Consider the following 24,418-nt stretch of genomic DNA (forward strand, 5'->3'; position numbering starts at 1 on the left):
AATGTCAAGCATTTCACAATGACAGCCCCCTTTTTTTTCTTTGTCAGACCTTTGTGAATGACCTTCGCATCCCCGATCAGACCTACATCACCCTGAAGTTATCAGATGTCATTCGCTTTGGATATGATATCCTTCCTCTAACTCAAACCTGAATAAAACAGGCATGTGTGTCCAGTGTTGTTTTGCTCAATGCTGAGAGCCAAATCCTCTAAACCCACTGTGAAAATGAATAACCTTGCAAAAAAAACCCTATGAAAGTGACCACAAAAGCAGCTTTCTTGTTTATAAGACAGATTTGCTCAGAAGTGTGCTTGAGGACAGTGTTGTGCTCCGCTCGATAGAAACTATGCTACCAGCGATTTAACTGCGGCTCTTTGTTGATCTTGAGGTTTTTGTCCTGCTGTTGTTTCCTCTGCCTGATCATTATGAGATAGTTTGTTCTTGACTGTTCACACATTCACACATATATATCCTGGAGAGAAGCCAACACAAAGTGCCAGAGGAAGCCCTCAAGGTAGATTTCATAGAGTCTCATTTCATATAATCTCTGTATTCCTGCTCATTCAGAGGAATATTCTGACTTATTTTCAATGTAATGTCTACATGCTGTTTGTGTCATACTGTTTGGTTTAGTTTTTTATTATTAAATAATATTTAATAATTAATACATTATTTATCTTATTAATTAAAACAGGGCGTTGACCAAAGTGTGTTAACTTAATTGTAAAGCGTTACTAAAAGCACTGTGGTAATAATAATAATAATAATAATAATAATAATAATAATAATAATAAATTGTCTAAATGAAAAATTTAGACAATTTAATAACATTATTATCATTATTAAACTGTCTAATGTAAACATTTAGACAATAATAATAATAATAATAATTATAATTATTATTATTATTATTATTATTATTATTATTATATATTTTAATTGTATTATTATTAACATTAAAAAATTGTCTAAATTAAACATTTGTGACCCTGGACCACAAAACCAGTCTTAAGTCGCTGGGGTATATTTGTAGCAATAGCCAAAAATACATTGTATGGGTCAAAATTTTTGATTTTTCTTTTATGCCAAAAATCATTAAGAAATTAAGTAAAGTTCATGTTCCATGAAGATTTTTTTGTAAAATTCCTACTGTAAACATATCAAAATGTAATTTTTGATTTGTAATATCCATTGTTAAGAACCTAATTTGGACAACTTTAAAGGTGATTTTCTCAGTCTTTTAGATTTTTTTGCATCCTCAGATTTCTGATTTCAAATAGATGTATCTCGGCCAAATATTGTCGTATCCTAACAAACCATACATCAATAGAAAGCTTATCTATTGAGCTTTCATATGATGTATAAATCTCAGTTTTGTCAAATTTAACCTTATGACTGGTTTTGTGGTCCAGGGTCACATTTAGGCAATTTAATAACACATTATTATTATCATTATTAAATTGACTAAACATTTAGACAATTTAATAATTATTATTATTATTATTATTGTTATTACTATTATAAATATTTCGTTCGTTATAAAATAGTCTAAATCATCCTTTTTAAATAAACATTAATTTTGTTGGCAAATAAAATGTGTTTGACTTTATTAATAATAATAAATTGTCTACATTAATTAAATATTTAGACAATTTAATAACATGTATTATTATATTATCATTATTAATTAATTTAACTAATTTAAACATGTAGACATAATTATTACTTTTTTATTAATAAATTGTCCTATTTAAATAAACATTAATTTTGTAGGCAGAAAATGCATTTGTATGTATACTTTTGTTTATAGACATAAAGTAATACTTTGGATGTTGTCAAATATGTAATTCATATGTTCTCTGGTTTGCAGCATGAAAAATACACCAGTCAGCTTCAGCTGGGTCAAGAGATGCCAGAAACCAAAAAACACATGCCGACAGACGAGAGACGCAGAAACTCAGACCCGTTATGTGTCAAATCAGATAAAACCGAGCGGAAAATCATCACAGGTAACATGAAGATCCCATACTTATGAAATACTTCAGTCAACATGAAATCAAAATTAACTCTTCACTTTTTCAACTGTTGTGCTGTGCTGAAAATGTTTTACGTAATTTAGTGTTCCTAGTCAAAAAGATTTACTAAACTGGGCAAATAGAGCTTTAGAGCACAATTCCATAAAAGCAAAGATGGAAGGGGGAAATTCTGCATGTGATTAACTGACAGTGTGCATATTTAAGAATGCCAGACAAATTACTGCCTGCTTTAAGACATGCTTTTTTGGGTGTTAATTAATGGCGCAAATAGCAGTAATTTGATGAGTGCAAAGATTAAATCACGTTGCATGATTCATTTTAATACTATCCTCTCATAAATTTTGCATCTGAAAGAGAAACGCCTACAAATGCATATTTAATAAGGTTAGGCGCAAAAATAACTTTGTCCACACCTGTGTGTCTTTTGTAAATCCTGACAGTACTATTTTAACACCAAAAGATGGTTTGCGCTGATGCAAGCTATAAGTAAAACTGGCACATAGGCTTAAAAAAAAAAATTTGCTTTAAATTTCTCATTAAATATATTTTCTCATAAATTTTCTTTTCTTTCAGTTTACAAATTTTGGAACCTATTGATTATGCCAAATATCATTAGGATATGAAGTAAAGATCATGTTCCATGGAGATATTTTGTATATTTCTTACCGTAAATATATCAAAACTTAATTTATGATTAGTAATATGCATTGCTAAGAACTTTATTTGGACAACTTTAAAGGTGATTTTCTCAATATTTATTTTTTATTTTTTTTCAAAAGTCATCTCAAACAAATATTGTCCTAACAAACCATACATCATTGGAAAGCTTATTTATTCAGCTTTCAGATTGTTTAAATCTTAAAAAAAAAAAAAATTGTATATTAAAATACATTATATTGAAAATGATTAGATGTTTTAATTTTTAATTATTTGATTTAAATTATTATTATTATCGCAAAATAAAACAAAAAAAAAATCTTAAAATCTTTGTAATATAGCATGACAAGAATTTATAAGCAATTTTGTATAAGCGGGTCATTTTTGAATGGGAACATGTTTGTCTTCATAATTTTTCATTATAATGTAATAACTTTCTCCACTTCTGGAACTACTTTCATTTTCTTTTCTTTTTTTGACAATTCAAAAATTTTAATCGACTAAATCAAGTCCTATTTTTATTTATTTATTTATTGTTGAATGTTCTATTTTATTGGTAAATGTAATGTTACTTAAGTAAAAAATAGGTTGTGAATTTTGTTTCACATTGACTTTAAAAACAAAGATTTGCCTGATGAATTTATCACCCATTTCTTTTATTAAAAGTTTAATTGTTAGCTAGTTCTCGGCATTAGTTCCACCAGCCAATTTCTTGCTGACCTTTCCTGACTTCAAGCCACTGAATAAATGTAATATTTTATTATTGCAAAGCAAATTCTTCATATTTTGTCTGGTGCATGATTTTTTTTATTTTTTAAATTAATTCAATCTTAGTGTGCAGACTCTATTTAGAGTTTGTTTTATAAATCGTTTCCATCTTAGGTTTGTGCAAATGTTATACTTCAGAAATTAGATTCTAGCATGTAGAATCTGGCCAACAGTGATGATATCTTTGTAATATTTGCATAGTTGCTGAATTACCGTACAAGCGCTGTTGTTTCTTTCAGGAAGTGCAGGTCTGGTTTGAATATTGTATCAGTGTAACATCAGTGTAATGTTAAAAGGATAGATCAAACAAAAATGATAATTTGCTGTTAATGTAGGTGATTTTTTTCTATGCTTTTTTCTTTTTCTATTTACCATTCTCCTTAGTGATTTCATGAAATGAAAGTTAGCAGCTGCATGTTTTTGAGAATTAAAAGGAACAAAAAATAAATACCCATGGCTTCTGACAATATATTGAGGTCTTATGAAGCGAAACAAGCAGCCTCTGCAAGAAGCTTTATTACTAGAGATCAACCGATATATCGGTTTACCAATATTTTTCCTAATATTTAAGCATTGGTTTTGTAATATCGGATTCACCAATAAACGCCGCCATCTTGTTGGTGTTTTGAGAATTGCTGCACGTCTGAGGGTAGGTAAAGCACTTGCTTGGCTGTAATTAATAAACTTTATTTAACATAAAAGCCATTAATGCACATATCAGATGTTACATAAATGTAGCTCAAAGAAATAAGGATGAAAGAATAAAAAATCAAAGTAAATTATGGATTAAATGAGACTCTGTCATTTATTTACTTTATAACAGCAAATAAATATCAGTTCTGCATATCGGTTATCGGACGCATAAACATGCAAATAATTGTTATCGGTTCTAAAAAAAAAAAAAATCAATTTTGGTCAATCACTAATCATTAACCTGTAATCAAGAGCCTCTGGCAAACAGGGAAATCTGAATCTTTTATGCGAACTGATTCTTTTGGACAATTCGATTTAGTGAATTCACTTTCTGGATTACAAGGAATAATACTGTAAATGATGTTCGGTTCATTGCACAGGCTAATCGTTTCACTTCATAAGACCTCAATATATCATAAAAAGCCACGGGTATTCGTTTTGTGTTACTTGTATGTGCTTTTTTGACTTTCAAAGCCTTGTGGGGTGTGAAAATTAACTGCAAATTTTCTTTTTTTTTGGTGAACTGGCCCTTTAAGACACGGGGACTGTGTTGAAGTATATTCAAGTCCTATGAAGTGAAAGGATCAGCCTTTGCAACAAATGGAACATTTTTTACAACATTATTACTAGAGATCGATCGATTTACCTTTTTTATATATATATATTTACCGATATTTGATTTACCGATATTGTTCCTGATATAAAATCATTTATCGGTTTTGTAATATCGGATTCACCAATAAACACTGATATAACATACTAGTTGAGAAATGCAATAAAATGCAATGTTTTGTTTATTTTCTAATATTTCAGAGAATATTATTGAGTGAATTAACATCATCCAGTGAATTATTCTTCACTCTTTTTATTAAACAGCTTATAAACCTGTTTATAAGAAGTTGAAATGACTCCTGTTCTTTCTTTTTCTAGATTTAAAAACATTAGACATATTACATTTATTTAGCTTGCTAGTGTTGCAGCTGATGCTTTTTATAAATTAAATGTTTTTATTGTTGTAATATGAAGATTAAATTTAACATGAAAGACTGCTAAATTTCAACAATAAATAAAAGAAGGAAAAATCAAAGTGAAGTATGGTCATTTATAAATATCGGTTTTGCATATCGGTTATCGGGCACATTAACATGCAAATAATCGGCATCGGTTCTAAAAAACCAATATCCGTCAATCACAAATTATTACCTGCAATCCAGAGCCTCAGACAAAAGGGGAAATCTGAATCTTTTCTGCAAACTGATTCTTTTGGACAGTGAATTGACTCTCTGAATTACAAAGAATAATGATGTAAATGATGCTCGGTTCCTTGCACAGGCTTATCGTTTCATTTCATAAGACCTGAATATATCATAAAAAGCCACAGGTATTCATTGTGTTACCTGTATGTGCTTTTTTTTTTACTTTCAAAGCCTTGTATGGCCTGGGGGCAAGTAAATCAACTGCATATTTTTATTTTTGGGTGAATTGACCCAAAGGGACTGTGTTGATTGACATATACTGAGGTCTTATGAAATGAAATGATCAGCCTCTGCAAGAAATGGAACATTTTTTACAACATTATTACTAGAGACTGACCGATTTACCAATTTTTGTTTTACCGATATTTTTCCTGATATTTAAGCATTTATCGGTTTTGAAATATCGGATTCACCGATAAACACTGCCATTTACATTTACTTAGCCTGTTAGTGTTGCAGCTGATGCTTTTAAAAAAAAATGTTTTATTGTTGTAATATAAAGATTCAACTTAACATGAAAGACTGCTAAATTTCAACAAGATGACTGAAAAAAGTAAAAATCAAAGTGAAGTATGGTTATTTAATATCGGTTCTGCATATCAGTTATCGGCCATGTAAAAATGCAAACAATCGGTATTGGTTCTAAAAAAAAAATCAATGACGGTCAATCAATAACCGTTACCTGTAATCCAGAGCCTCAGGCAAATGGGGAAATCTGATTATTTTGGACATTGGATTCAGTGTATAATGCTGTAAATGATGTTCTGTATCTTGCACAGGCTCATCGTTTTGCTTTATAAGACCTCAATATATCATCATAAACCATGGGTATTCATTTTGTGTATGTGCTTTTTTTTTACTTTACTTTCAAAGCCTTAAATGGCCTGGGGGTGAGTAATTTAACAGCAACATTTTTATTTTTTTGGGTGAACTGACCCATTAAGACACAGGGACTGTGATCGGAAGGCGATTAATCGGTTTGTGGTTGGCATTGCTCTGCTGCAGGTGCTGTGATGGGATTACTGTTAAACCCTGTTAAACTAGCGTCACACTCGCTCCACCAGACTCTCCCTGTTGATCTGTTTGGACTTGTTTATTTCACATGTGTGTCTTCATGTGCACAACAGCTTGCAAAGACAATCAGCACTATTACTATTGCTCATATTGAGGGTTAGTGATGTGATCAAACCTCTGAAAAACTGATAGCAGTGAACCGGGACTCACAGAGAGACATTTGTTTAGTGCTCTTAAAGGGATGGTTCGGAGTAGAATTGACTTCATTGCTATGCACTCCGAAGCCCATGTAAATACCCCATCCGAAGTTTTTTTTACCTTAGTCAAACATTTATGGAGATATTAGAGTTTTTCGAATTGCTTGTTACAGGAGTGAATGGTACATGTGATGTATCTGGTAAATTGCACCACTAAACGTGCAAGTAATCTTACCAAACTTGTACAGTAGTGTAAATAGGTTATGTACTCACAAAACGCTGCATCAGAACATTTGTAAGTCCACCATGAGTGTTTTAAAAACACGTTTTAGCCGATCCCTACTAGTCTCAAAAACTACAAGTCGACGTCACTTCCCTGGTTTGAAAAAAGCACGTAAAAGTCCTCCTACAAGTTGACATGCACACAGATGTAGTAGGAGGACTTTTACGTGCTTTTTTCAAACCAGGGAAGTGACGTCGACTTGTAGTTTTTGAGACTAGTAGTTCTCGGGTAAAACGTGCTTTTAAAACACTCATGGTGGACTTACAAATGTTCTGATGCAGCGTTTTGTGAGTACATAACCTATTTACACTACTGTACAAGTTTGGTAAGATTACTTGCACGTTTAGTGGTGCAATTTACGAGATACATCACATGTACCATTCACTCCTGTAACAAGCAATTCGAAAAACTCTAATATCTCCATAAATGTTTGACTAAGGTAAAAAAAACTTTGGATGGGGTATTTACATGGGCTTCGGAGTGCATAGCAATGAAGTCAATTCTACTCCGGACCATCCCTTTAAAGAAGGGATAGTGTTGCTCATGGGAAAATGAGGTGTCTTCACGGTTGACCGAACTGGAACGCCTGAATCATCCAGTGAAAATGGATTCTGAATGTTGTTTGTAGATGATGTGAATTTTCCAAAGTGTTTTTCATGAGGGAACTGCAGGTTGTTTCTGAGCTGCAGTGTTGTTTTGGTTCTTTTGCAGTGTTATTAATATTTTGAGTTATTTGAAGGTTTTTTATATTTTATTTAATTTTTTAATGAAATTTATATTAGTTTTAGGTTTTTTTGTCTATATAATTGTAAATGTTTTATTTCAGTTTTAGTTTTAGTACATTGAGTTTGAGTGTTTTTTAAATTATTTTACTTATAAATGTTTTTTATTTCAATTTTGGTTTATTTTAGTAGATTGAGTTATTTTAATATTTTAATTTTAAATATTTTAATTTAAATTTTAGTTATTTTAGTAGAATGAGTTGTTTTAATTAATATTTTAGCTACTATTTTGAATTAGACTTTTTGTCTAATTCTGTCTTAATTCTCTAAAATTAACAAAATAAACTTTAGACTGTTACTAATTTTAATGTTTCTAAGTAATGAGTTGCATGTCTCGAAGTAATGAGTAATGTCACCCTTTCATTTTTTTAATGATTTTTATTCATCTAGTTAAATGATTAAAATGTTTTTAATTAAATGACTGATGATTTTAATGTATTATTTTGCAAAGGTTTTGTATTTTTATTTGAATTGTAATGTATTATTTTATCTTTATTTTTAAATGATTAAATTATTTTAATTAAATGGTGAAAAAAGGGTGAAATATTTTGCTTACCTGCATGTCATGTGGCAAATTAACAACATCAGAGAACCATAAATATATGAAAATATGTTGTTTAATTACTGTAATGTTAACTTAATATAATATTTCAGGTGACGTTTGGAAATCCCTGGCATAGTGGATAAACATAAAGTAACATAGTTTATGTATATAGCTTTTATCATTTTAATTTATGATTTTTGTTCATTTAAATTTTTTTTATTATTTTGTATATTTGAATAAATTGTAAATTATTTGTTTAAATTTTTTGTCTTTTTTTAAAGACATAATGACTTTTTTTGTTTATTTGTATTATTTTTACTTCTCTAGTATTACATTTATTTTATTTATTATTTTGTATAAACCTATACAAAAAAGTTATACAGTTTACTCTTAAAAATACACTTTAAAGCTTTAAAATGCATGCATTTTGGATTTTATTTATTTGTATGATTTTTATTAATCTATTATTAAATAAATTTTAAATTTATTTGGTTTAGTTTTTCTATTTTCTTTTGTATTAATTTTTTTTTGTCTTTATTTCTTAAATAATTCACCAGTTTGCGTCATCAATTTAGGATAAAATCGCTATTAAAGTTAAAAACTTAAAATCTTAAGGATAATATTTTAGCTGGAAATCTCATGCATAGTAGATTTTTTTTTTTTTTTTAACAATATAATAATATGGTTTGCTTTATAAATAGCTTTAAAATGCAAGCATTTTTGGAGCTGAAAGCTAACGGTAAAAACTTTCAGAATGATTTCATGAGAAAGTTTCAGTCCTGAACTTCCTGTGGTTTCTGACCAGGTCCTGCCCAACTGACTCATGGGATTGAATCATGTTTTAGCCTATTTTTCCTACTTCTGTTCTCAGTAAGCTCTAACATTTGTTTCAGTGTTAAACACTACAAGAGGCTCAAAGACAACTGTGTGCAGCAGTTTCTGACTCCAGTGTAGAAACTTTGTGTCTGTGTTGTTAAATGACACACGAGTGCAACATTTGACTTTGAAATGTTTCCTTTCTGTTCCGTCGTTGTCTTTGTTGATATTAAATAGTGTCTCCGTGACAACAGTGTCCGTGCCGCGGCTTGCTGTAACCAGCGTGACTGGTTATCTGTGACAGACAGAAGGGCTGCTGGATGAACGCTTTAGATTGCTCTGATTGGGTGGAGTCGAGACTCTAGCGCCTCTGTGCCGCTGCCAGTCTGCTATTTGCTAAATTACTGTTGCTTTTCTAAGGGCTTCAGGCCAGACGTGCATAATGTGCATTAAAGTTTTGCCAACCACCATTTCATTTAGTTTTAAATTAAGCTGTTGTGCTCGCTGGCACTGACACGACTAGAGTTTCAAAACTGTTTGGATTTTTTTTTTTTTTGAAGTGAAGTGGAGGTTTGTTTGTTTTCTGTTGGTTGGTTTATTTATTTATTTTTATTTTATTTATTATGTTATTTTGTGTGTGCGTGTATTTATAAATATATAATAAATAAAAATAACAAATGAATCAGATGAATAAAAATAATAAAATAATTAAAAATACAAAAAATTAGATGAATAAAAATAAAGAAATAAATGAACAATTAAATTTATTGCTTGAAAAAAAAAAATCTAAAATTCTAAAACGAATGAATAAAATAAACTCCAGACAATAATTTATTTTAGTGTGTGTATATACAGTATGTTGTATGTTTCTAAGTAATGTGTAATGTCACCAGTTCATTTTATTTTTTATAATTTAATTATATGAATGATGATTTTAATGTATCATTTTTATAAAGGTTTGGTATTTTTATTTGAATTGCAATTTTATTATTTTGTCTTTATTTCTGAAATAAATAATTGCAATTATTATTTTTTAAAGTTTTTTTTTTTTCATTAATTTATGTTTTAACCAATTTCATTTTTATGATTATTTATTTTTATGATTTTCAACTAGTATTTTTTTTTTCTGATTTATTTTTTATTTTTATTCATTTATTTTTTTTTCATGTATTTTGTTTTATAGTTTGTAAGTAATGTCAGGTTTAGATTTTTATTAATTTTATGATGATTTATTTGTATTATTTTTATTTATCTAGTAGTACATTGATTTTTATTCTTTATTCTTTTTTTTCTATATATGCTTTTTCATCATTTGTTGATGTATTTATTTAATCATATTTATTAATCTAGTATTTTTTTTTCATTTGTTTATTTGAATTTTTCTTATAGTTTTTACTTAGTATTTTTTGTTGTTTTTTAGATTTTAAGTTTATGATTTTATTTATTTGTAGTTTTTTATTTATCTATTAGTACATAGATGGGGTTTTTTGCATTTTGTGTAGTTTTTTTTAATAGTAATTTTTTTTTATTAAATAATAATTTATTTATTTTTAAGATTTGTATTTTAGTATTACATTTAGTTATTTTTAATAGTTTATTATTATTAATAATATTTAGTTTAGTTTTATTTGTTTACTTATATTGTCTTATATTAGTTTTTTTAAAAGAAGTAATGTTAGGTTTGTTGTTTTTATTATTTTTATTTAATTTATTTGTATTTTTATTTATCTATTAGTACTTTTTTATCATTTTTATCGTGTGTATATATATATATATATATATATATATATATATATATATATATATATATTATAATTGTTTTTCCGTTAATAGTATTTTTATCTCATTTATTTCTAAAATAAGTAATCTTTTATTTATTTTTATAATTTTTATTTGTTTAGTATTACGTTATTTTTTTTGGGGGGGGGGGGGGTTATTTTGTTGTTGTTATTATTATCTAGACTTATTTTAGAAATAATGTCATCAGTTGTATTACTATTATATTACTGCAAAGTGTTTTCTGCCATTTTCAGCAGCATTAATGATAAAGGTTTTCCTTCCATTACAGATCCGTCTGTATCCAGACCCACTCCTCTGTACGGTCAGCCGTCCTGGTGGGGTGAGGATGATGAAGAAAAAGGCAGACGCTGTGATCCAAGCGTTCTTGAACTTCACACAGGTCTGAAACCAGTCTCCTGGACCATAAAAGCCTAGATTTACACCCAAACTTGCGGTTTGAGAACTAAAAGTGATACAGAATAATCCAGTGAAATCATCACACAAGTTTCCAGATACTTTTAAAAGTGTGTTAAAAGTGTGTAAAACAGGAATACAGCTGTGCTGTGAGCTAAGGACAGAAAAATCCTTTTGAGGAATTCAGTACTAAACTCCTTGCTGGCATGAGCTTTAAAACACGTCAGACTAGCGAGTTCAACCTCGTGATGGATTAACACCCGTCTTAGTCCAATGAGAAGGTCATTGTATTTTCCTCCCAAGTCTTAAGTACTTCTCAGAGTTTTCTTCAGATTAACGGGTGACCATAGAAACTTTTGTTCCAATTCAGTGGTTTAGAAATCTTACTTTAGTGTTGTTTCATTGTCAAGTACCAGCAAGAGTCAGCTTTGGTTTAGCATGATCTTAAATTACGTTTAATATATACACTAGATGTTGATGTTTTTAATATAATTTTCGTGTGTGTGTGTGTGTGTGTAATTATTTAATTTTAAATTGATTTTTAATTTATTTTTGTATTGTTTATTTTTTTTATTGTAGTTTTATTAATTTGATTTTTTTTTTATTCATTAAATATAAAATTGATCTTTAATTTGTTTTATTATGTATTACTTTTTTAATTTTAGTTGTATTTACTTTTTTTTTTTTTTTTACTTTTTTGTAGTAAGTGGTGCTTTTGAAAATACCAAAAAATTTGAAATTTAAATAGTGAGACTAGCTCATTTTATTTATTTGATTATTTTTGGGAATTTTTATTTATTTGTTTGATTTTATTTATTTACTTATTTATTAAAAAAAATAAATTCATGTAATATTAAATTATTTTTTATTTTTTATTTGTATAGTTTAATTTTCATTTATTAGTGTTTTTGCAGTTAGTTTTTTTTGTGATATTTTGATTTGTTTAATATTAAATTGATGTTCTTTTTAAATTTATGTTGTATTGTTTATTTTTATTGTAATTTTAACTAATTTTTTGTGATTGTTTATTTGTCTGCTTTTTTCATTTAATATAAAATTGATGTTATTTTTTTTCCCCTTGTTTTTTAGTTGTAATTCATTTTTTCTTTAGTTTGTAGTGATTGGTGCTTTTGAAAATACCAATTATGTGACCCTGAAACACCTCTGAGTAATTTAAATAGTGACACTAGTTCATTTTATTTATTTAATTATTTTGGGGAATTTTTAATTATTTGTGTGATTTTATTTATTTATTTATTTTTGTATTTATTATTATTAAAAATAATCTTATTATATTGTTTTCATTTATTTGTAAAATTTATTTTTAATTATCTTAATGATTTTCATTTATTAGATTTTGTTTTTTGCAATTAGTTTGTAGTTTTGTTTTGTTTTTATTCATTGGTGTAATACATTTATTTAATATTAAATTAAGCTTTTATTTATTTTTGTATTGTTTGTTTTTTATTTTAATTGCAATTTTTATTTTATTTAATTTCTTTTCTTTTTTTTGTAGCGATGGGCACTTTTGAAAATACTGATTCTGTGATGCTTTAAAACCCATTGAGAATTTTAAATAGTGACACCAGTTCATTATATTTTAATATTTTTGAGAATTTGTGTTTTTCTTTTTGTTGTTGTTGTTGTTTTTTAATTAGGCTTTTTAAATTAACATCTTATATAAAAATTTATTTTTTATTATTTTGTATTTTAAATTTTGATTTAATTTGGTTTTGATGTTTTTATTACTGGATGTTGTTATTGACTCTTTAGGCTGAAGTTTTTTCTTATGATATCTCCTCTTTGCTGTTTACTAAGCAGCCGTAATGTGATAATGAATATATCTCCTCCATGTTAATCTGATCTTGTTTCATGCCTAACTCTTTTTCTGTTAAGTCGTGCTGAATAGCGTCACCTATAGTCAAAGTTGCTTTATGCACCAAGGAAACTTCACACTGGTTTAGAAGGAGGTGTAAGATCAACCTGAAATGCTTGACCTTACTAAGGTTTTCTCACAGCAGGAGTTTGGTAGTTAATCTTAAATAAGAAGTTAATTAGTTTTTCGTCTGTTTGTCAAACGCTCACCTGCCTCAACACTCGTCTTAATCTGTCTTTGCAATTAGTTTGCAGTGATTGGTGCTTTTGAAAATACTGGTTCTGGGATGCTTTGAAACCCTTTAAGAAATTAAAATGCTGACACCAGTTTATTTTACTATTTTTTTTATTTTATTTTTAGAATTTATATTTATTTATATGTCAGAATTTTCTAATTATAAAATAGATTTTTCATTTATTTTGTATAGTTTTTTATTTTAATTGTTTTTTTTTTTAATCTAATGTTATTTTTTATTTTGGATCATTTTTATATATTTTTGTAAGAAGTTATGTCAGGTTTATAGATTTTTGTTCATTTCATGATTTTTTTTTATTATTTATCTAGGAGTACATTTGATTTTTAAATTATTTTTATCATTTTGTATTTATTTTAATTTTAGCTGTAATTAAATAGTTTTCTTTATTTTTCTTGTTTTATTTTCTATATTTGCATTTTCATCTTCTTTTTTATTTGTATTTATTTAATGATATTTATTAATCTAATATTATTTATTTAGTTTTATTTTGTATATTTTCATTTGAATTTGATATTTAAAGTAATATCAGTTTTGAGTATTTTTTTTATTTTTAACATTTTTGTATATATTTTTTTAATTTAATTGTAATTTTTTTTGTTTTTTATTTATTTTAGTTTTATTTTTTATTTGTTTTTTATTTTATTTATTCATCTAATATAATTTTTTTGTTTTAAATTTTTTTTGGAATTGTTTTTTTTTAATGGTTTTTACATTTATTTTTTTCCATTTAAGTTTTTTAAAAATGAGTATTAGGTTTCTGATTTTTGTTAATTTTATAATTTTTAGTTGTAATTTTTAGAACCTTGATTAATTTATTTTTGCCAATTTCTATAATTTTTTTTTTTACTAAACGTTGTAAACGTTTTTTTAATAATCCTAAAATACTTTTTTAAAATACTTTTTGTATGATTTTCATGTATTTTATTATTTGTATTTGCAATTAGTTTGTAGTGATTGGCCCTTTTGATGTAATGTCACCAGAGCATTTTATTTATTTTCTTTTTGTAAATTTAATTTATTTTGTGTGTGTGGTGTTTTTTTTTTTTTTTTTTTTTGTGTGTTTTTTTTTTTTTTATTAATTAAAATTTTATTTATTTTTTGTATAGTTTTTTTTTATTATTTGAATTATAATTTTTTATTATTTGTATTTATTTTTAGTTTGTATTGATTTGAAATGATTCTGTGAAGCTTCAAAAACTTCCAAATCTTTAGCTTCAACCCAGTGATTGGAAGTGCATATCAAACTATTGTTTACCATTTAAAATAAATCTGATTTTAAATTGAATTTAAAAAAAAAACTTAAACTTATTTTATTCCAACTAGTTCATTATCGCTGATATCTTTTCACAGAAAACCTCAAAGATGGTGCCAAACATGAAATCAGCCTTTCTCCAGATGAACTTCTCAATGGCCAGGACAAATCCAGTTATCCTTACCGCAAGGAACCAAGCTACTTTGAGATTCCCACAAAGGAGATCCATTCAAAGCCCAAAACCGCTTCCCCGGAAGTCCAAGAGATTCCCACAAAAGACACTAACCATAAACCCCCTGCCACTCCTCCGGTGGTTCAGGGTCATGCCTCCTTCACCATCGAGTTTGACGACCAAACGCCTGGAAAGATGAAGATCAAGGACCACGTCACCAAGCTCGCCATCCGCCAGCGCAAGATCCCCACCAAGGAGTCCATAGCCAGGCTCACGGAGGTGATGTCTGTGGAGAACAAAGTGGCCGATTGGTTGGTTCAGAGTGACGCCAATATAATGAGGAGTCTACAAGAGCAGACTGCCTCAGACGAGCTCCTGAACAAGACTTTCAAAGGTAAAACACAACAGAGAATTGTTTTTGTATAGTTGGAAAGGTTATTTAAGGAATAATCAGGATACATCTGAAAACGCATCTTTTTCTCTAAGTTTTGACCTTCCATTCACACTGAAATGGCATTTTTATTTAGCAAAATTTTAGCTTCAAGTAATAGGATAACGTCTTATTTTAGTGTTATTGATGTGATTTTAGATGAATACATTTTGCGATTTTCTCTTAAATACATTTTTACATGTAAAATTTTTCATTAGTAAGAATGACAAAAAAACAATTTATCAATTATAAAATGATAATGGAAAATAGCTATCTTTTTTGTATTTTTATTTTAATTTGTTACATTTTTAATAATTTTGTGGTCTCATTTTTACTTCATTTTGCATTCTTACTCATTTTAAATGTAAAGTATTAGTCACTAAAACAACCAAAAAAAAAAAGTGGTGGATACAGTGTTATTTTAGTTTATTTAATTTTTAATATAAAATTAATAAAAAGTCTCCATTTTAAACGTAAAGTTTTAGTGAATTTGCTGTGTTTTTAATTTAAAAAAATACTAAAACTTAATTTAAATGAAAACAAAAAACTTTTATTTTATTATTTATATTATTAACTTTTATTTTAATTTTTTTTAAATAATTAATATACAATTATGGTTTTGTTAATATTGTTTTCTTTTTAAATGTACAGTTTTTGTAATTTTGTTGAGATTTCCCTTAAAATACAAAAAATTAAAATAAATGAAATGTAAAAAAAATAATAAATGTATTTAAAATTAAAATGAACATGTAAAATAGAAAAATAAACTTTTTATTTTAAAATATTTAGTAATTTTGTTGTATTTTGTCTTTTTAATTAGTTTTATTTAGAATTTTTTTAAAATATATTTATAAATTAGTTTTTCACATTTAGTTCAACTTTAATTATGTTAGTACTTAAGGTTAAACGAAACGAAAATGATAAACACAATAGCAGCCAGCTGAAATATATATATATATATATATATATAATTTTTTTTTTTTTTTTTTTTCATTTTAAAATAAAATTTCAGTTAACATTTATTATATTTCAATTAACAAACATGTTTTTTTTTTTTAAGTTTTAAGTTTTGCTGGCATAATTATAATTTGTGGTCTCACGGTTTTAACTGTGTGAGCTTGTGTTTCTAGATAAAGTTTTCAAGTGTATCCAGATGTTTAATCTCAAACTGCAACTTCTTATTTCTAGATGCGCACCACCATGAAGACCCTGATTTTGAAGAACCGGAAGAAGCGCAAATGGTTCAGTCAGTGTCCCACTCTGGATCACAAAAGATCAATCAAGAACCAGAGGGAGAAGATCACCCAGTTAACTACAATCCAGATTCTAAGAGCCAAGGCAAATCGGATGCCAAGCAAGCTTTTGTGATCGAGTTCTTTGACGATGCTCAACTGAAAAAACGCTCACAGTCTTTTACCAATAACATGTCTTCTCCTGACTTCCAGTCTGCTCTAAAAAGCAAATTAGACAAACGGAAATGTGGAGAACGCTCAACATCATCCGGACATAACGCACCCACACAGCAGTTCACCATTCCCCTCAAAGGCTCAGATGGTCCTCTGCGGGCCGGATCCCTCAGACGGGAAAAAAGCGAAGTCCGTATGAGCTCGGGTGAATTTAGCTCCCGCTCTGTGTCTAAAAATTTCGGCAGCGTCGGCCGGAGGTCTAAACTATCGCAAGACTTTGCAGCAGAGTTACTTAGGGTTTCAAAACCCAGTCCTGCTCCCACATGGGACCGAAACACTTGGGTAAAGAAGCCTTTTTCTAATACAGAATCCTCTGTGACACATCAGAGTTTTCCCACTGCCTCTCATACAGTGAATCAGACAATTAGATCTCATTCTGAACCAGTGGAAGACAACAATACAGATGCCAAAACTTTGGTTCCCAAGCAGCAGGAAGAGGAGGACAGTTTAAGTGATGCAGGTACCTACACCATTGAAGCTGAAAGTCCAGACAAAGAGGTTGTGGAGGCACGGAGCTTGATCGATCAGGTACTTCACATCAGATTCAAGCAGTTAAAGAGACCACAAACACATTGTGTTAGTAGAAAGCATTGTTTCAGTTCTGTTAGTGTTTTATCACAATTCAAATTCGCTTTGAATAGTGGTTAACTCCTATATGTGACCCTGGACCACAAAACCAGTCATAAGGTTAAATTTTACAAAACTGAGATGTATACATCATATGAAAGCTCAATAAATAAGCTTTCTATTGATGTATGGTTTGTTAGGATAGGACAATATTTGGCCGAGATACAGCTATTTGAAAATCTGGAATCTGAGGGTGCAAGAAAATCTGGAATCTGAGTGTGCAAAAATATCAAAATACTGAGAAAATCACCTTTAAAGTTGTCCAAATTGAGTTCTTAACAATGCATTTTACTAATCAAAAATTACATTTTGATATATTTACAGTAGGAATTTTACAAAAAATCTTCATGGAACATGATCTTTACTTAATTTCCTAATGATTTTTGGCATTAAAGAAAAATCAAAAATTTTGAACCATGCAATGTATTTTTGGCTATTGCTACAAATATACCCCAGCGACTTAAGACTGGTTTTGTGGTCCAAGGTCACATATATCAGCTAATATTTGGCATTTTTTAATTATCTCATCGGTCATAATTTTTTTTCTGTTTGGCTGCACTGTAAACCATAACTCTAGTATTTTATCACATTTAATAGTGGTCAACCGATATACAGGCCGATATTTGGCCATTTTTTACATTCACATTAGCCATTCATTTTTTTTCTGTTTTGCTGATATGCACTGTAAACCCTAATTCTAGTACTTTGTCACATTTCAAGTGAATTGTGAATAGTGGTTGACCGATATATTGGCTGATATTTGGCTTTTTTTTTAATATCAGCTTTTAATATTGACTTTTTTTTTTTAAATGATAAGCATCGACCATTAATTTTTTTTTTCTGTTTGGCTGATAAGCACTGTAAAACCCCTAATGCTAGTATTTTATCACATTTCTGGTTTGTTTTGAATAGTTGTCGACTGTTATATCAGCCGATATTTGACATTTTTAACTATCCCCATCGCCTATTAATATATATATTTTTTCAAATATTGGCTGATTTACACTATAAACACCATTGCTAGCATTTTATCACATTTAAAGTGCACAGTGGTCAACTGATATATCGGTTGATATTTGTTTTTGTTTTTTGTTGTTGTTTTTTTTTTAATATTGAGATCCATTGACCATTTCTTTTTTTGTTTGGGTGATCTGCACTGTAAACTGTAACTTTAGTATTTTTATACATTTCAAGTGCATTTTGAATAGTGGTCTGTGATAAAACTCAAGACTAGGATCACATTTTTAAGTGATTTGAATTGTGGTCAACACAATAATATCGGCCGATATTAGATTTATTTTTTTAATTATCAGCATTGACCATATTTTTTTCTATTTGGCTGATATGCACTGTAAAACTCCTAATGCAAGTATTTGATCACATTTCTGGTGTGTTTTGAATAGTGGTTGACTTTGAAAAGTGGTCGACCAATAACCGATATATCGCCGATATTTAAAAAAAAATGTTAATTATCGGCATCAACCATTCATTTTCGGGGTGAATATGCACTGTAAACTCCAAAGCTAGTATTTTGTAAATAGTGGTCAACCAATATATCGGCCGATATTTGGCATTTTTAATTATCGGCATTGACCATTCATTTTTTTCTGTTTAGCTGATAAGCACTGTAAATACTAAGGCTAGTATTTTATCACATTTAAAGTGTATTTTGAATAGTAGTGGACAGATATATTGGCTAATATTTGAATTTTTTTTTTTTTAATATCGGCATCCATCTGTTTGGCTGTTGTGCACTGTAAACCTTAACACTAATATTTTATCTAATTTTAAAGGTGTTTTAAATAGTGTTCAACAGATATATCAGCTGATATTTGGCATGTATAATTATCTGCATTGGCTATTAATATGTGCACTGATATGTGAATATGCATTAATATATGCACTGAAACCCTAATGATAGTATTTTGTCACTTTTTTAAGGGTGTTTTAAATAGTGGTCAACCGATATATCTGCATATATTTTAATTTATTTATTTATTTTAATTATGGGCATCAACCTTTTTTTTTTCTTTTAGTTTGGCTGATATAAATATTTGCTAAATATTGGTCGACCAATAATTCATCCATTCAAGAGTTAAGGAGTTAAAGTAAGTTGGGGTCAGACATAATCATGCATGCTTTATCATTAACAGGTGTTTGGTGTTGGCGACAACAGCCAAACCTCAGCAGCAGCAACAGTTAAGCCTATAGTTGATGACACTGAGGGTCTCGATAGTCTTCTACTCAGTGAGAATAGTTCAAGCCCAAAAGTGGGTCATTACTCGACACACCTTAATGACACAGCCACGAGTCCTGTACAGGTAACATCACTCCGGATCAAGGGCATCAGTAGATCCCTCTGTCAATCACCGCAATCTGTGCATTTTTCAGTGTGATTTGGATCTTTCTTGGGAATCTTCTCAAAGTTGGTTTAGTTGTTTAAGGTCTTTGGCTCTTTCCTGCTTCTAGATGATTCTGGATGGGTGATTAGAATCTCTTTGTAGTTGAGATATTTTCATTTGGTCATTGGTTTCATGAGATTTTCTTTGTATTTACTGTTTAAGTATTTATATAATCAAGGATTATTCTATTTTTGAGGCAAATTTGACTTGAAAGATCAAACTTATTTTCCAGATAAAGTGAAAATATCTCAACCTAAAAAAAATTGCTGTTATGTAATAAGAGTTTGTGTTTAATTGCTCAGTTTCCTCTATTTTACAGATTCAGTCGATGACGACATTAACGCCCGGAGGTCCTAGGTGGGTTTCTCGTTGGGCCAGTTTGGCCGACACTTATTCAGACTCTGGTCCTGCTTCAGGACTCTTTGATATCCCAACCCAGGTTGATCTTTCCACTGGAGGTATGGATGCTTTCCTTGGCTCAATAGTTTTATTTGGCTTTTGCCTTTGCTAGCACATTACATTTATCCTATTTGTTTTTAAGCTGGTGAGCGGATAATCCACCAGGTCATGCTTAACCGAACTCCTGACTATTCAGAAACAGGCCCAAGCAGCAGATCAAGACGAGTTCTGCCTCAGGTTCCTTCGAAGGAGAAAATCGAGACGCCACCGCCTACGATAAACATCCAACCAGACTCTTACCTCTCCGGTGTGGAGAAGACTTTGCAAGCTCAGAAGCAACAATGGGATCCACAGAAACTAAGCGTCCAAGATGATCTAGATCCGGACAGCCTGAGCGATGCCAGCAAGTCTGATGATGGCTCTGTGGTTGAGCAATACAGGAAGACGCCTGATTCGACCCTGAAGACGTGGAAGCGCTCTACGAAGACCAATCAAGAAGACCAGGATACTTCTCCTAAGTTCTCCACAGCAACTTTAACACGACAGCCTGGCACACTTACCACGAGCAACTGTTCGCCACCCAACATTGATCAACCCAGCAAGGACGACTCTCTTGGTGGAGACACAGTGTCCATCGTCAGACAAGAAAGTTACACCAAAGAAAGGACCAGCGACGAAGTCCACTTGTCTAGATTGCCTCAGATATCTAGTCAACCCTCTAGCAAAGATGCTTTTAAAGCTGTAGGCAATCAAGACACTCAATCCTACCTCAAAGACACCGAGGACGTTCTAGCATCTCTAGAAGCCAAGCTTCTGGAGCAACAGCAAGACAACAACACTCGCTCCCATGTGGACGACTCCTTCTCGGGCGAATCGGACACTTCCAGTACAATCAGTGGAAAAAACCCTTCGGTTTCCGTGCCTAAGAAACCAGTGGTCCTCAGAGGATTTTTAAGAGGTTCCAGAAATGATCCACCATCTGAGAAGACGCAATCTGGGACAAAGGACGATCCAGGCAAGCGTTTTCAACTCCGTCGTAACCATAGTTCTGTTGACTTTGGGCATGATGTTCAAAGCTCCGCCACACGCCACTGGCCAGACGCCGTCTCTGACCAAGAATCAAGTTCTGTACCTTACAAAAAGTACACCATTCCTCTTCAGAAGGAAGGTGCGAGCAAACCCAAAGCTCACACAACTCTAGCTCGCTCCAATAGCCTTACGGCTCCGAAACCGACAAGGGCTTCGATGCTTAGGCGTGCCCGTTTGGGCGAAGCCTCTGACAACGAAGGCACCGAAACCGATCGAACGTCTCAGAACTCCGACATCAATCCCTCGGTGAACAGTCGAGGCGCTCAGGAGAGCAAGAAGCTTTCGCGATTGGACATTTTGGCTCTTCCCAGGAAAAGGACGGGCTCCTTCAACACGCCCAGTGACACCGAGTCTTCCACGAGCCGGACTGGCTTTTCAAACCGCAGCACTGAGTCAGGCAACTCAGTGCGGAAGATATCAATGCCAGATCCCAGGGCTCTTCTGCGGAAGGTTTCCAACACCACAAACAGACAGCCAATCATCCGCGGACGCTCAAGCAGTGCCAAATACGCCAGCAGCACTGCCAGTGAGTATGGATTCCAGTGGTGTTAAAAGTATTCACATTCATTACTCGGGTAGAAGTATAGATGCTAGGGTTTAAAAAGACATTTAAAAATGTAGAAGTTGAAGTATCAACTCAAGCTTTTTACTCAAGTAAAAGTGTAAAAGTACTGGTTTCAAAACTACTTAAAGTATAAAAGTAAAAGGAATGTAAGGAAAAAAAATGCCATTAGGAACAAAAGCTTTTGTGCACTACTGCACCTCCTCAAAAAAATTGTTTTTTTAAATGCCTTAATGACTGTAATGTTATATTAAAATGTTAATGTTGAAAAATTTGGGATGCACTAGGCTACCTGTTTCAGCCGCATATATTCCCATTGAAAATAAACGCATTTTAGTACAATGCAAATACATTATATGTGAACCATATATGTGTACTACTGAGCATTACCAGAAGATATGAAGACTAGTTGCTGCCTATAAGGATTGTTATCACAACAAGTTTGCTTGTGAGATTGGTTGGTCAAATGTTGGCAGGTTATTTTGGCTTCACATCTATTTATCAGAGTGATGAGCTTCCGAAATGACAAAAGTACAAGACAATTCTGATATAAAATCTAGTTCTGTCACTGTCTTTGAATGATTCTTCCAGCGGTCATTGACTTTTGTGTGCATTTGTTTGTTTCGCACAACTGGGCCAATGATCTTCTTCAACTAACAAGATTATGTAAATAATCTCCAATTTTACTAATATTTGAAGTTGCAGATAACCAGATTACCATTATCTTAAAAACTTAACAGGTGTATTGTGAAATCAAGTTAATTTATTGCAATTTTTTCTTATAGGAATTAGGGCTAGGCGATATGGCAATAAATAAATAAATAATATCTAATATAAATAATATATATATAATTTATTTTATTTATTTATTTATTTTTTTCAGAATTTGACCGATTTAGTTTTTATTTCGTTTATGTATATCTAAACTTTGTTTAACTCAAAACAGTAAAATTTTTAGATATGTTTACTATTTAAATTGAACTGTTTTCTATTTGAATATATTTTAAAAACTAATTTATTCCTGTGATTAAAGTCTCTGAATAATTCTTCCAGCGGTCATTGATTTTTGTGTGCATTTGTTTGTTTTGCACAACTGGGTCAATGATGATCTTCTACTAACAAGACCATGTAATTAATCTCCAATTTTACTAATATTTGAAGTTGCAGATAACCAGATTACCATTATCTTAAAAACTTAACAGGTATATTGTGAAAATCAAGGTTATTTATTGTAATTTTTTCCTAACAGGATTTAGGGCTGGGTGATGTTGCAAAAATATAAATGTATATATTTTCCCCCCCGAGAATGTTTGACAGATTCAACATTTTTATTTATTTATTTTTTAAATGTTTAACTCAACTCAGTGTAACTACAACATGATTCAAGTAACGTTCTCTTTATTAACCGTCTGTTTGAAGATCTATTTCAACACATTAAGTGTTTAACATGGTGTAAACGTAAAAACAAAAAACAAATGACTTGTTAAATATCTTTCCAGAAAAAATGATTGAAATATGAAAATTATTTTGAAATATAAAAATTATTATAAAAAAGATTTTTAATGTTTTCTGTTCACCAAGCCTGCATTTATTTGTTTCATAGTACTGCAAAAACGGTAAAATTTTGAAATATTTTTACCATTTAAAATAACTCTTTTCTATTTGAATATATTTTAAAATGTAATTTATTCCTATGATCGAATCTGAATTTTCAGCATCTTTACTCCAGTCTTCAGAGTCACATGATCCTTCAGAAATCATTCTAATGTGATGATTTGCTCTTCAAGAAACATTTTTTTATGTTGTTGTTGTTATTATTATTATTATTATTATTATTATTATTATTATTATTATTTAAAACAGTTGAGTATTATTATTAGTACATGTATTATTTTCAGGATTCTTTGTTGAATAGAAAGATCCAAAGATGAACATTTATCTGAAATAAAAAACTTGAAGTCAGTATTTGTTTTGTTGTTGTTGTGAGGAAAGAATTTAGCTTTAAATTGATCAAAAGTGATGATAAAGTTTTCTATTTTATATAAATGCTGTTTTTCCCGAACCTTCTATTCATCAAAGAAACCTGAAAAAAATCTACTCCGCAGTTTTCAACATAATAATAATAATAATAATAATAATAAATGTTTTTTAAACCGCAAATCAGAATATCAGAATGATTTCTGAAGGATCATGTGACTGGAGTAATGATGCTGAAAAATCAGATTTGTAATCACAGAAATAAATTAGATTTTAAAATATATTCAAATAGAAAAGAGTTATTTTAAATAGCAAAAATATTTCAACATTTGACAATTTTTGCTGTACTTTGTATCAAATAAATGCAGGCTCGGTGAGCAAAAAAGACTTCTTTAAAAAACAGTTACATAAAATATCAGACATGCAGTATTAGGTTTTTGCATTTCTGCGATGCTTTTCCAGTTGTTTGTAATGTAAGCATTGAGCTTGCATATTCCTTTTTTACATTTAAATGAATCCAAATTGCAAAAATCACCCAGCTCTAACGGGATTAACAGTCTTATCAAGTTCTTTTGAACTCCATTGACCAATGGGAAGTGGTTGTTGGTTTTTTTCGGGTGTCTTCTCACATCTCTCCGTCTCTTTCTCCTCTTGCTTTTTTATTTTGGTGT

General features: G+C 30.1%; 1 protein-coding gene across 1 annotated transcript in view; it reads left to right on the forward strand.

Annotated features, from left to right (window-relative positions):
• Positions 1-24,418, forward strand: part of cep170ba (centrosomal protein 170Ba) — a 47,748-nt gene that overhangs the window by 9,173 nt on the left and 14,157 nt on the right. The window contains exons 5-13 of the mRNA XM_073826715.1: positions 48-126; positions 456-514; positions 1,871-2,009; positions 11,115-11,225; positions 14,722-15,189; positions 16,414-17,219; positions 19,472-19,639; positions 20,040-20,178; positions 20,262-21,734. Coding sequence (XP_073682816.1) covers positions 48-126; positions 456-514; positions 1,871-2,009; positions 11,115-11,225; positions 14,722-15,189; positions 16,414-17,219; positions 19,472-19,639; positions 20,040-20,178; positions 20,262-21,734 — 3,442 coding nt within the window. The remainder of the gene's footprint in view (positions 1-47; positions 127-455; positions 515-1,870; positions 2,010-11,114; positions 11,226-14,721; positions 15,190-16,413; positions 17,220-19,471; positions 19,640-20,039; positions 20,179-20,261; positions 21,735-24,418) is intronic.

The sequence above is a fragment of the Garra rufa genome, chromosome 21 (assembly GCF_049309525.1).
Source record: "Garra rufa chromosome 21, GarRuf1.0, whole genome shotgun sequence".
Lineage (NCBI taxonomy): Eukaryota > Metazoa > Chordata > Actinopteri > Cypriniformes > Cyprinidae > Garra > Garra rufa.